This window comes from Carassius auratus, chromosome 13 (assembly GCF_003368295.1).
Source record: "Carassius auratus strain Wakin chromosome 13, ASM336829v1, whole genome shotgun sequence".
Classification (NCBI taxonomy): Eukaryota; Metazoa; Chordata; class Actinopteri; order Cypriniformes; family Cyprinidae; genus Carassius; species Carassius auratus.
This window is the reverse complement of record NC_039255.1, coordinates 18,978,137-18,991,376: the sequence shown is the minus strand read 5'-3', so window position 1 is coordinate 18,991,376 and position 13,240 is coordinate 18,978,137. Positions and strand designations below refer to the sequence as shown.

Genomic DNA, 13,240 nt, shown 5'->3' with positions numbered 1-13,240 from the left:
GCGATGAATATTTGGTTCAAAATGTGTGTAAGAATTTCAAATTTTGTCTCATATTCTGTATTCTTTTAAAAATGTTTTGTTGAAAGTTTTTATCCAAGTTCTAATTGTTTGCTGAGTAGAAACAATTGTTTATTGGAAACATTTTTCACACAGAAATTGCTAGTAAATTTAACAAACAATTACAAATGGCTGGTAAAATGTTTAATTGTATTAGATTTGAAATTCTGAAGTAGAAAAACTTAAATAGTATTTTCTTGTAAAACACAATACAAAAACATTTAGAATAAAATATAATTTCAATAGTATTTATTATTATTATTTTTTTTTTTTGCAGTGTTAATGCACTACCCTTACGTTATTTAAATAATAAATTCAGAAACACCATCTATCCATCCATTCTCCAAACCACTTGACCTACAGGGTTAAAAGGCTAACAAAAACAAATGTTAATTTTTAACCTAGATATCAACTCGCAAAATAAAATATTTGCTGTGGTAAAATGATTTACATGGAAGTTAAAATAATATTTTGAAGGCAGAAAAACATACTAAAAGTACTAAATAACTGAAGTAAAATATATGAAAAATTCTAGTGATACTTTACAATAGGTTTGCATTAGCTTATATTTATAAAACAAAATATCAATGAATAATGTAAATGTTAATTTCTACCTATACACATTTTAATGTCAAGTTCTGTAAATCATCAGCTATGTATTATTAACAAGCATAAATGAACAATAAACAATAATATATTTCTAAATTATCGTTAGCCTAGATTAATAAATGTTGTTATAAAAATTTGATAGGATGAACATTTGCCAGCTGACAACAGCTAATAAACATATTATCTTATGTTATCCAGTAGCAAAACAGAGACGTCCTCTTATTGCTGATTTCATGGATCTTTAAGCAGCTTTCACACCCTCTTAATTTTTAACTTTAACAACATGTAATCCATAATTGGTTTAACTACCTAAATAAGTTGGAGCTGTTCGAGATTGGTGATCACGTTAATAGTCTGCTGTATTTAAATTCTTAATCTTGGGCTGAAAAACTTTCTTTCTTTGGGAATGCATTATGCAGGGGGATGTCAGAGTAAATTAAATTCCCCTCTGCACACTAAAGCATCAATTTCCTTATGGTAATTATCTGCGGGAATGGATGTGTCACTGGAGGGAGTCAGGCATGCTTGACATTTAGCCTCTTTATGTGGAAATGACACAAAAAAACTAAGCGGCGGGAGGGAAATTAATCTCTCGGCCGAGCGAGTATGGTGAAGACCCTAAAGGACTGACGCTGAATCAGTCATTATGTTTGTGACCCCATCTTGAAAATTGAGCCAATGATACGATGTAGACAAGAAAAAAAAACTAAGCTCAAGGAGTTAGTCTAAAACGATCATGCCTCTACATTTTGGAGAACTTTTTGAATAGTGCAATGAGCTTGACTAGTAAAAAAATATGATAATACTTCGACTGGACGGAGGTTAAATGTCACATGGCATTGCTGTGCACACTGAGGTCAAAGGTGACTCTATAGCCTCAATTAATTTTGTGATCTCTCTTCATGTTTACTGAAAACATCTAGATTTCTGAATCAGTTTATTACAAAACATGAACATAGGCTCATTGGGAAAATGTGTCTCTAAATGTATTAAAAACTCCAGCCAGCAGGTAAAGTGAACACTCGTAAAACACCAACAACGTTTATTCCTTTTTAAAGAAATTATGATTTCAGGGGAAGATTATTGATTAATAAATACTTATTTTTGCACAGTTCTTCACACAATACTGTTATGATTTTAAAACATTTTTAAGTTTAACATTTGCATCACATAACCAGCTCCATATGTCTGGCATATGTTCTGACATAGTTCAATATTTTTAGTTACACTCACTGCACATTTCACTGTGAAAGTGTGGTGAAATAAAATATGTCCAGAAAAGTCAACAAGAAATCAAAATGTACCTAATTTAGTTTGTAAATACACATTTCTCCTCCTGACTCTATTCAGTTGAAGCCTGTCACCGCCAGATTGTGACTTTTTATCTGCCAATTCTGACTTTCTTCCTCCTCAGAATTGCAAGATATGAACATATGGTGAGATGTAAAGTTTATATCTTGTAATTCTGGGTTTATATCTATTTTCTTCTTCTACTATTCTGACTCTGGTACTTCTGTATCAGTGCTGAATCAACACCACAGCAGACAAACACCTGATGGATATTATGGCTTAAATTAAGCAACAGCTATAGATTTCATGATTCAAAGTAAATCATTTGCATGAAAAATTAAGTGAAAATGAAAATTCAGATTTCGCAGCAGGTTCAAGTGAACTACACGGGTTTGTTTCGCCGGCCAGCAGAAAGGTACCTGGTTTGAGGGTGACTTCTGTGTGAGCTGTGTGTCATACATCTTCACAATTTCGCTAATGTGGCTGCACCATCATAATGTCAGATTTAGTAAATGTATTGACTGTTCACTTTTATGCTTCACATCTCACTGCATTACTGCGAAACTGCAGGTAAAGCTTTAAATCAATTTATCTCACAGATGAAGTGACACCTACAATCCTCAGACATGAGTTTGTAGCCTTTTTGTAGATGAAGATCTCATTATTAAAAATACTTAGAAAAATCACAGTAACATATGAGACTGTTTAAATAACTATTTGTTGAGTCCTTCTTATTTTAGAAAGGCCTTCACTTTGTCTTACATGGGCTCATAGTGATGGGCTGAAGGTCACCTTAAAGAAAACACTTCAGACCCTGAAACAAAAGACTAGTCTGATCCCTTTTATTGGCCCCAGGATGGACGTTAGCTATCAGTTAACCACATCTCCATCTCTGGAAATACCACAGAGAGGGTTTTATTCCCACCATGGCTCAGCTGTCAAGCTAACTGAAAACAGAGAATGTTTTCCCATCATGCAAAGCATAACTTAGAACGACATCTTATTTCTGCAGCTCCGTGTGTTCAACGTGAGATTTGTAAGTTGAACACCGTTTAGGCCTTTTAGAAAAGAAAATGTTTGGTTCTGAGCACTTTTCAATCATGAGTGTTTGCTTTAACTGCTGGATTCGACTGAGCCGCTTCCAGAGCGGACTGTTTTCAACACAGAAGCGCAAAGACGACAAAGGGGGAAACAGGAAACCAGCATGTTCCTATTTCCTGTAAGCAGGTGAAGCTGCACTGGTATTCTCTCTTTTATTGTCCAAACCACAGTTCTTGGGCTGCAAAACTAGAGCATTTGAGAAATGCATGTCTTTTGTTTTCTTTTATGATAACAGGCTAGGTTTTATTTGCATTGCTATTGCTGCATAACCACAAAGAAGCTTTAAGCTCCACAAGCAGTTTGAAAGTGCTGTTCGTATGAGCCAGAATAATAAAAGCATGCGAAAGAGGATCTGTGAGTAGTCAAATATGTAAGCCCACACACACCCATACCGAATGTTTAAGACAATGGCATAACCTCCACATTTTCAGAAGCGCTCATCTAAATCAAGGGAAATTATGCTAATAAAGCATCTAATTATTCAGGGCTTGGAGAATCAGCCATCGACAGCATCATTATAGATCTATTCGCAAACACAGATTTCATCAAAAAGGAGACTTTCATTTCCCAGACTTCTTCATCAATTATTCTTCTTTTTATAAAGAACATGCTGTGTGTGCTTTTAGAGGTTTTTAATGGAAAGTACCGGGGCTTTGGGATGAAGGAAAGGGTTTCCCGGTGGGACAGTAGTGATCATTCCTGACAGAGGAGCCTTGTGTCCGAAGTCGAGGGTGCTCCAGGTACCAGAACCACTCCTAAAAATGGAACACTTGTCAAACTCGGAATGTTCAAATTAAAGGAATATTCTGGATTCAATCAGCAGCAAATGTGGCAGAACCCTGATTACGAGAAAAGCATTTCTGATTACCACCAAACTTAACATTTAAATCTGTGAATGTTAAAATACTCACTGTTTTAGTCACATAGCCACAAGACATAATCAATATGCATGTTAAGATGATTTGAGTGAGAAAAAAACTAAACAAAAAATTACAGTACCTACTTTACATCTCAAATAATACTCTAATTTGTGTGTGTGTGTATAAGTTATATAGGGCAAGATTTACTAAACAGGGCAAATAAGCGTGAGAGCAGAGAGCGCAATTCCAGCACTATTAGGAGTGAAATATCTGCGGGTGATTTACAGATGATTTAATGATTTACCATAAATTAAAGAACATAGAAACTATATATCATTTCTATAAAGACCGCCACAATCTACCAAATTAGCGTCTGCTTCAAGACATGTTTTTGGAGCATTAAATAATGGCGCAAATACCAGTCATTTGACGAGCACAAACGTTGGTAAATCGAGTTACCTGATTCATTTTAACCCTCTCAAGGCAGGCATTGCTGATTTGCAACAGTTAAAAACTAACCACCTTATTAGTCCAGATACATATTTTATGTATCTGGAGTACTAAAAACTTGTTACTAAAACTTAATTTGAGCCTGAGAGGGTTAATATTCTCATTCTCATTCAATAAGGTAATATATATATATATATAATTTGTCACACTGCAGGACATTTTTAGTTAAAAAAAAATTACATTTAAAAGAACTGGAGAAGAGTCATATGACCTAAAATATAGCCTACATTTTTCTTATATAGCCTATCCCAATACATTTTTACCTAAAATGTTGATGTTGATGGAAAAAGTCCATAGACTCATTATGTGTCAATAAATGTTTTGAAAAGGGAGTTTCATTCACTTGTGTCTGATTTTCCATAAAACAAACAATGTCAGAGTCTGACTGAGTGTTGCCAAAGCTGCAGAGGAACCAAAATGGTTTGGAGACATTTAAGTTATCACCAAATAAAACAGAGGAGAGAGTTAGAGGAAGCTGTAAAGGTGCTGACTGTCTGCTGTAAGGAAAAGAGATGGGAGGCCTGTTTTATCGGCAAAGGAAACAGATTTCAGAACACCAGTGACTCCAGGAAAATGGATCTGGGTTGAGCAAAAACCACGATTACCACCGGCAACAAGAGCAGCTCAGCTCTGGATAGGGCCATCTGGAGAGGTCTGCTCCAAAAAGACGGTAAACCAGCTTTTCTGTGGTCCAGCTAGGAAACACGTTTTCAAAAAACCACCCGGTCCCTGGGTGAGGAGTTTGGTTTTCCTCCAGTGCTTCTCTCAAACACCTCCTCCTCCTTCTTCCTCTTTACTTGAGCTGCAGATGCCTCATTCATTCCTACTCATTCTGAAAGCCGAGGACTTTTTGCCGTTGCAGGCGGAGGGTGGAAGAAAGCTGTCTGGTTTTGTTCCCGGTACTGTCTTTCTGATTTGACTCTTTAGAAACCCACAGAAAATATCAATGCCTCATGATTTTTCCTGGAGAATTATAGTATACTCTTCCACTTTCTATTCTTTATTCATCCTGTCTGCTTTATGAGATGACCTGAACATAGTTCAGCCATAAACATCATGTTGGGTTCTACTAAGTGATGCTGTACGACACGGTTCACACACCTCCAGTCAGAGACACACGCTGCAGAGCGATGAAGAGCTGTAAATCTAGGGCAGACACTGACAGAAGGGGAACATGCAGGAGCTTGAAAAAACTAAGTTTGACATTGCACATACTAAGGCAGAAACAGAGAAAGAGATCAGAAGATAAATGAACACTCTAACGCCTCTTCAGAGTGATCCTGTGATGTGCTTAATGCTACAGGAGGTGTTTACTACTGTACCACTAAAACCTGACACAAATCGGTGCAATGACAAACATTAGGCTTCAATTATTAGCATTATCCATTAGATAGTTATATATGATCACCATTAATGTTTTTATAGTGTGTGTGTGTGTATGTGTGTGTGTATGTATGCACAGTATACCCCAGACCCCTTTACATTTTTCACTCTTTGTTACATTGCAGCCATTTGCTAAAATCATTTAAGTTAATTTTTTCCCTCAATGTACACACAGCACCCCATATTGACATTTTTGCAGATTTATTAAAAAAGAAAAACTGAACTATCACATGGTCCTAAGTATTCAGACCCTTTGCTGTGCTGTTTTTCAGCTACAGGGACAGGATGACTGCTTGCAATCGAGGGAAAGATGAATGCGGCCAAGTACAGGGATGTCCTGGATGAAAACCTTCTCCAGAGTGCTCAGGACCTCAGACTGGGCCGAAGGTTCACCTTCCAACAAGACACTGACCCTAAGCACACAGCTAAAATAACATAAGAGTGGCTTCACAACAACTACGTAACTGTTCTTGAATGGCCCTGCCAGAGCCCTGACTTAAACCCAATTGAGCATCCTGAATGGGGAGACCTGAAAACGGCTGTCCACCAATGTTTCCCATCCAACCTGACAGAACTGGAGAGGATCTGTAAGGAGGAATGGCACAGGATCCCCAAATCCAGGTGTGAAAAACTTGCATCATTCCCAAAAAGACTCGTGGCTGTATTAGATCAAAAGGTGCTTCTGCTAAATACTGATCAAAGGGTCTGAATACTTAGAACAGTGTGATATTTCAGTTTTGTAAATGTGCAAAAATGTCAACAATTCTGTGTTTTTAAAAAGTTGTAAAAAATTTAAGGGTGTCTGAATACTTTCCGTACCCACTGTGTGTGTGTGTGTATGTGTGTACTTGTTTTCCTATTCTGGTGGGGACTCTCCCCATGCTGATTGGTTGGATAAACCTGAATACACACAGACTCATGGGGACTCGTGTCACGGTGGGGACCTAAATTGAGGTCCCCACCGGTAAACAAGCTAATAAATTACACAGAATGAAGTTTCTTGGAAATCTAAAAATGCAGAAAGTTTCCTGTGAGGGTTAGGTTTAGGGGTAGTGTTGGTGTAGGGCGATAGAAAATACGGTCTGTACAGTATAAAAACCATTACGCCTATGGAGAGTCCCCACAAGGATAGCTGACCAGACATGTGTGTGTGTGTGTGTATATATATATATATATATATATATATATATATATATATATATATATATATATATATATAAAATTAAATTATGCATTTAGCAGATGCTTTTATCCAAAGCGACTTCCAGTGCATTCAGGCTACCCAACATGTGTTTCCTGGGAATCGAACCCACAGCCTTGCGCTGCTAACGCAATGCTCTACCACTTGAGTCACAGGAGCACTATATATATATATATATATATATATATATATATATATATATATATATATATATATATATTATTAATTCATATTATTATTTAAAAAAAATCATAAACTAAGTGCCTTATTTCAGAGAATGTGTGTAGTTTTGTGGTGTTGACCACAAAAGGTAACTTACAGGAGAACTTTTTGAAATCAAAGCACTGCTGCCACCTACTGAGACAAAGTGGTCTTACAGTGAGGTGTAAGACCACTTTCCCAAATCACAGAGAGGCTGGAATAAGTGCCAGTGTCTCAGGCCCTAGGCAGGGAAATGTCATGGAGGGATGGCCAGTCCATAGCAGACAAAACAAAATATCTTAAACTGAACTGACTTACCCTGCTGTTTGTGGAGTATATGGTAAAGAAGGTAGACTGACACCTGAGGTCCTTGGTCTGTCAAACCGGGCTTTTCCAGTGTAACCAGGTATAGTAGTTCTGCTACAGAGAAAACAAAACACCTTCATTATAACAAGCTCTGTAGAATAGTTTTGATGTTTATACGGATACACAGATCAGAGTCATACTAGCTGGCAGGGGTGTGAGGAGGTATTGTGGTGCGCAGAACAGTCAGAGGAATGAAGTCCTCTCCTGGGACGTCCACACTATCCATGTTCTCAGAGCCCACCGTACCGCTGTACAGTACAGCGAGATCACAAATATTATTCAAAGCCTTAAAGAAAACAACTGACATGATTTGAATTTATAATGTATACAGGTGTGTTTAGTAATGTTCATTATTTTACTTGAACTCTCTAAGATCTCTGCATCTGCTTACCAGTATAAAGGTATATGGCCTGATTTTGGACATGGACTGGTGCTGTTAATTGAAAACATAATAGAAAACAACTGAGACAACACAATTTTTAATACACAATCTGATATACATCTGTAAATATGCAAAACCGATTCCTAAAAAGTTGGGACACTGTACAAATTGTGAATAAAAACAGAATGCAAATATTTTTTTCAGAATACAACATAGATTACATATCAAATGTTTAAACTGAGAAAATGTATAATTTTAAGGGTAAAATAAGTTGATTTAAAATTTCATGGCATCAATACATCTCAAAAAAGTTGGGACAATGCCATGTTTACCACTGTGTGGGATCCCCTCTTCTTTTTATAACAGTCTGAAAACGTCTGGGGACTGAAGACAAGTTGCTCAAGTTTAGGAATAGGAATGTTGTCCCATTCTTGTCTAATACAGGCTTCTTGTTGCTCAATTGTCTTAGGTCTTCTTTGTCGCATCTTCCTCTTTATGATGCGCCAAATGTTTTCTATGGGTAAAAGATCTGGACTGCAGGCTGGCCATTTCAGTACCCGGATCCTCCTTCTACGCAGACATGATGTTGTAAACCCCATACCATCAGAGATGCGGGCTTCTGAACTGAGCGCTGATAACAACTTGGGTTGTCCTTGTCCTCTTTAGTCCGGATGACATGGCGTCCCAGTTTTCCAAAAAGAACTTCAAATTTTGATTCGTCTGACCACAGAACAGTCTTCCACTTTGCCTCAGTTCATTTTAAATGAGCCTTGGCCCAGAGAAAACACCTGCGCTTATGGATCATGTTTAGATTTGGCTTCTTTTCTGACCTATAGAGTTTTAGCCGGCAATGGCGAATGGCATGATGGATTGTGTTCACCGACAATGTTTTCTGGAAGTATTCCTGAGCCCATGTTGTGATTTCCATTAAAGTAGCATTCCTGTATGTGATGCAGAGCCGTCTAAGGACCCGAAGATCACAGGCATCCAGTATGGTTTTCTGGCCTTGACCCTTACGCACAGAGATTGTTCCAGATTCTCTGAATCTTTGGATGATATTATGCACTGTAGATGATGATAACTTCAAACTCTTGAAATTCGCAATTTTTCTCTGAGAAACTCCTTTCTGATATTGCTCCACTATTTTTCGCCGCAGCATTGGGTGAATTGGTGATCCTCTGCCCATCTTGACTTCTGAGAGACACTGCCACTCTGAGAGGCTCTTTTTATACCCAATCATGTTGCCAATTGACCTAATAAGTTGCAAATTGGTCCTCCAGCTGTTCCTTCTATGTATATTTAACTTTTCCGGCCACTTATTGATACCTGTCCCAACTTTTTTGGAATGTGTAGCTCTCATGAAATCCAAAATGAGCCAATATTTGGCATGACATTTCAAAAATGTCTCACTTTCAACATTTGATATGTTATCTATGTTCTTTTGTGAATTAAATATAAGTTTATGAGATTTGTAAATTATTCCATTCCTTTTTTACTCACAATTTGTACACTGTCCCAACTTTTTTGGAATCGTGTTTGTACACTTAAGGCTGAGACTCTTAGAATCTAAAAAAAAATAATAATAATAAAAGAAAAGGTTATTTAAATCACATACAAGCTGATGGGTTTCCTTGCATTAAATGTGGCACGTAACTGATGTTTGTTCCAATGGGATCCAATGGCCTGAAAGCAAGGAAATCTCTCTTAAAGAAATAGTTCATTCAAAAATGCTGAAATTTTACTCACCCTCAGGCCATCCATGGTATAGATGAGTTTGTTTCTTCATAGCAACAGATTTGGAGAGATGCTGCATAACATCCCTTGCTCACCAATGGATCCTCTGTAGTGAATGGGTGCCATCAGAATGAGAGTTCAAACAGCAGAAATAAACATCACAATAATCCACAAGTAATCCACATTCATCAATTAACATCTTGTGAAGCAAAAAAGCTGTGTTAACAAACAAATCCACATAAAAAAAAACAATTAAAATACACCAACATGTTTGCTAAGAACTGTTTTCACTTGTATCTCTCTACTTATTAATTGTTTTAGCTGAAAGCAACAGTTTGCAGTTAGAACATTGTATTGATATATTGCCTGGAGTCATGTGGATTACTTGTGGATTATTGTGATGTTTTTATTAGCAGTTTGGACTCTCATTCTGACGGCACCCATTCACTGCAGAGGAAGTGATGTAATGCTGCATTTCTCAAAATCTGTTCTCATGAAGAAATACAATTATTGATATCTTGGATGGCCTGAGGGTGACAAAATCCTCAGCAAATTTACATTTTTGGGTGAACTGTTCCTTTAATGTCTCAGATCTTCACTGGAAGTAACCTCACATCCAGTGCAGCAGACTCACCTGCCAAAGCTCAGGTCTGCTGTGGTATCGCTTCAACACAAAACGTTGACTCACAGGGTCAGCCATTTTCTCCAGAGTAGTTGAGGGTGGTTTGTGGCGAGGAGGTAACTTGAAGTCCCAGTCTACATCCTCATAAGCTCTATACCAAAGCATATCACAATCACATGTATCACATAATTACATGTACTATATAAGGGGTATAAACACTCAGCTGGCACATTGGCTTTTGGTTGATAACAAATAAACAAATAAATACATGGACATGACACATTGATTTCAGTTGAAATTATAGCAAGAAAGATAAGCTATTTATACATTTTTGTTTTGTTTTGTTTCAGCATATAATCTTTGCATCAGCATAGGTGTTACTATGGCTCTAGCAATGGCAAGGTCAAGGGTTTGATTGCCAGGGAACACATATATTGACAAAATGTATACCCCGAAGTACACCTTGAATGCTCTATAAGTATTGGATAAAAGTGCCTGTCAAATGTATAAAGAGACAAATGATAAAAAGAGAAATCTTTCAAAAATTTGGTCAAGTTGAGAGAGTCTTGCGAAATAAAATGTGGTAGCTGTGCTGTTAAGAGAGTTTTTAGAGCAACTAATCAGACCTTTGGGCTGCAGAGGTGTAGATGTATCGTCGAGCTGCTGGACTTGCAGAAAGAACAGATGGTTCTGCATCCTATAAAGGGATAGTACAGAGATACAGTGGAAAGATGGCAATAATTTAGCAAATGTCCCATATAAAAGAGTGACAAAATAGGGAAATATAATATATAAGCTAAGTTCATTCTTTCTTTCAATTCTTTCTTTCTTCCAAAGAGCACAAAAGGGATAATTTAAAGAATACACTAGTTTTAGCTCTTTTGATAATGAACATGGACTGAACCCTTGTTAAAAAAAAAAAAAATATATATATATATATATATATCAATATATATATATATATATATATATGCAAAAGCACCATAAAAGTAAGCTATAATAAAAGTAGTTGATGACTCTATGCATGCGCTTTATGCTACATATGATGCCATAACAAAAGTTTGGATTGAGAAACAGACATGTACAGTATATTTGGCGTGCTGTCCAAGGGAAGACTCAAAGCTCAGAATTTGGCCCAAATCCAGAGTACTCCGCAGTCCTTGACTGGGATAGGAACCAGGCGTTGGAGCGTCTCGGAACAGAGGTGAGGAACAGCTATAAACACAGGCCTCTCCCCATGCTGATTGGTTGGATAACCTGTATGTTCCTCCCAAACCTTGTTAAATAATCTTCATCTAAACAGGGTCATGGGGTCAGTAAGTTAAACTTAAGAGACAGATCAGTTCAAATCATAAACAAATTATTCAGTTAGTCCAACTTATCAAAAACATAACAATTAATTCAGAAATTGAGCATCGCTACCCCTCTCATAGATGTGCCAAGGAGAAGGCAGAAGTTAAGGAATGAATAATAAGGTCTGTTCCTTGCACAAAACTAGTTTAAATTCTGAGAATATAGAAGCATAAATTGTATAAACACATTTTTGATACCTTTATGGTGCTTTTGTTTTTGAAGATTAAAAGCTCAATCCGCATTCATAGTACAGTACCTGCATGTATATAAGCAAAGGCTACAATTATTGTCCTTTTCTCCTTTTATGTTTCTAGGAATGCAGAAAAGTGGGTTTGGAGCAACATAAGTAAATGATGACAGAATATTCATCTTTGAGTGACCTATTTAATTTCAGCTCATTTAATTTGCATATTTAATGTATAGTGCTGTAAAATAGCCTACTACTATCAGTTTTATAATCGCAATTAGGCACATCGCTGCTTGATTATTTGTTTTGTAACAAATCAGCCACTGTTTCGACTTCTGATGTAGCTACATTACCATACTTCCAATGAATTTAAATCGTAATTCCTCTTTCTTTTCAAAGTCACTCTCATTGTGCTCCTCATCGACGCTGCTGTTCACACTGTAAGCTGTTAACTGAGGAAGTCTGGAGGTAAATGTCCCAGCTCTGTGGCTGCAGCAGCGTGTCGATGAGTGCAGATCTGCGTGAGTTTGAAGCAGAAGATCCTCGGCGCGCAGAATCGCATCCCTCCAGCCTTCAGATCCCACAACCACAGCCGGAGGAGCGCACTGGACCGACCGCTTCATGATCACGGCACTCAGCTACTAATTCACCATCAGTGGAACCATTCGAATAGATACAAAGTGTTTGGGTTCAAAAGTGTTGGTTGTCTCCAACGTAACTGTTCCTCAGGGGACGCGCACAGAGCTCTGATTGGGTCATGCGAGAAACCAACGAGCGTCAATGGAGGCAGATAATTCAGCCCCTTTCACACTGTAACTCAATTATTGAAGATCCTGTTACATGATGAGAACGGATCGTGTGCTGTGAGGGGCATCAGAGACACCCTAATCAGTGTAGCATACTGTATAAATTATTAAAAGTAAATAAGATGTGATTTAAAGTTAGTGGATAAATAGAAGTTTTATTATTATTATTTGTTTTTGTAATTTTGTAATTTTTTAAATGTATGTACATTTATAACACTATTCTTTGTATTATAACCAAAAAATAAAAAATAAAAAAATATGCGTGGGTGTTTCTAATGCAGCGTCTATGGGAGGGAGGAGTTTTTCACAAACTGAGACTTGTTATAGTTTACTTGTGTATCATTGCTCTTTTGTTGATTTTGATTGCTTCCAGTTGTCGTCATTTGTAAGTCACTTTGGATAAAAGCATCTGCTAAACAGTGTTGTTAATATATTACTCATTACTAGTCAATCCTTTCAAAAGTAATAGTGTTACTTTACTTAATACTTTCTAGCAACAGTAATTAGTTACACTACTAATTACATTACTTTTTCTTCACACCACACTGAAGTCGTAACTGTGCATCTTCCAAATAAAG

At 37.1% G+C, this 13,240-nt stretch overlaps 1 protein-coding gene and 1 long non-coding RNA gene across 4 annotated transcripts in view; one reads left to right on the top strand and one right to left on the bottom strand.

Annotated features, from left to right (window-relative positions):
- LOC113112960 (uncharacterized) overlaps positions 1–12,344 on the top strand; it is a 17,554-nt gene extending 5,210 nt beyond the window's left edge. The window contains exons 2-3 of the long non-coding RNA XR_003293518.1: positions 6,083–6,431; positions 12,256–12,344. This is a non-coding gene — a long non-coding RNA (uncharacterized LOC113112960). The remainder of the gene's footprint in view (positions 1–6,082; positions 6,432–12,255) is intronic.
- On the bottom strand, positions 1,568–13,240 carry LOC113112959 (spermatogenesis-associated protein 48). Of its 3 annotated transcripts, none has more exons than XM_026278957.1 (8): positions 12,210–13,234; positions 10,943–11,013; positions 10,329–10,467; positions 9,576–9,643; positions 7,970–8,011; positions 7,719–7,826; positions 7,531–7,632; positions 1,568–3,812 (listed from the first exon to the last, which is right to left on the bottom strand). In XM_026278957.1, exons 1-8 carry the CDS (start codon positions 12,477–12,479, stop codon positions 3,680–3,682), a joined length of 933 nt encoding a protein of 310 aa, XP_026134742.1. In that variant the 5' UTR covers positions 12,480–13,234; the 3' UTR covers positions 1,568–3,679. The 3 variants fall into 3 exon arrangements, with proteins under 3 accessions (XP_026134742.1, XP_026134741.1, XP_026134743.1); XM_026278956.1 differs by lacking the exon at positions 1,568–3,812 and adding an exon at positions 5,104–5,585 and having other exon boundaries at positions 12,210–13,237; XM_026278958.1 differs by lacking the exons at positions 1,568–3,812; positions 9,576–9,643 and adding an exon at positions 5,104–5,585 and having other exon boundaries at positions 7,719–7,864; positions 12,210–13,240.

Bases quoted from the DNA above. Each gene is read 5' to 3' on its own strand.
- LOC113112959 (XM_026278956.1), bottom strand. From the start codon at position 12,479: ATGAAGCGGTCGGTCCAGTGCGCTCCTCCGGCTGTGGTTGTGGGATCT. The intron at 10,468-10,942 runs GTCTGATTAGTT...GCTTTGGTATAG, and splicing joins TACACCTCTGCAGCCCAAAG to AGCTTATGAGGATGTAGACT. The intron at 5,586-7,530 runs GTAAGTCAGTTC...CCCTTCTGTCAG, and splicing joins TATACTCCACAAACAGCAGG to TGTCTGCCCTAGATTTACAG.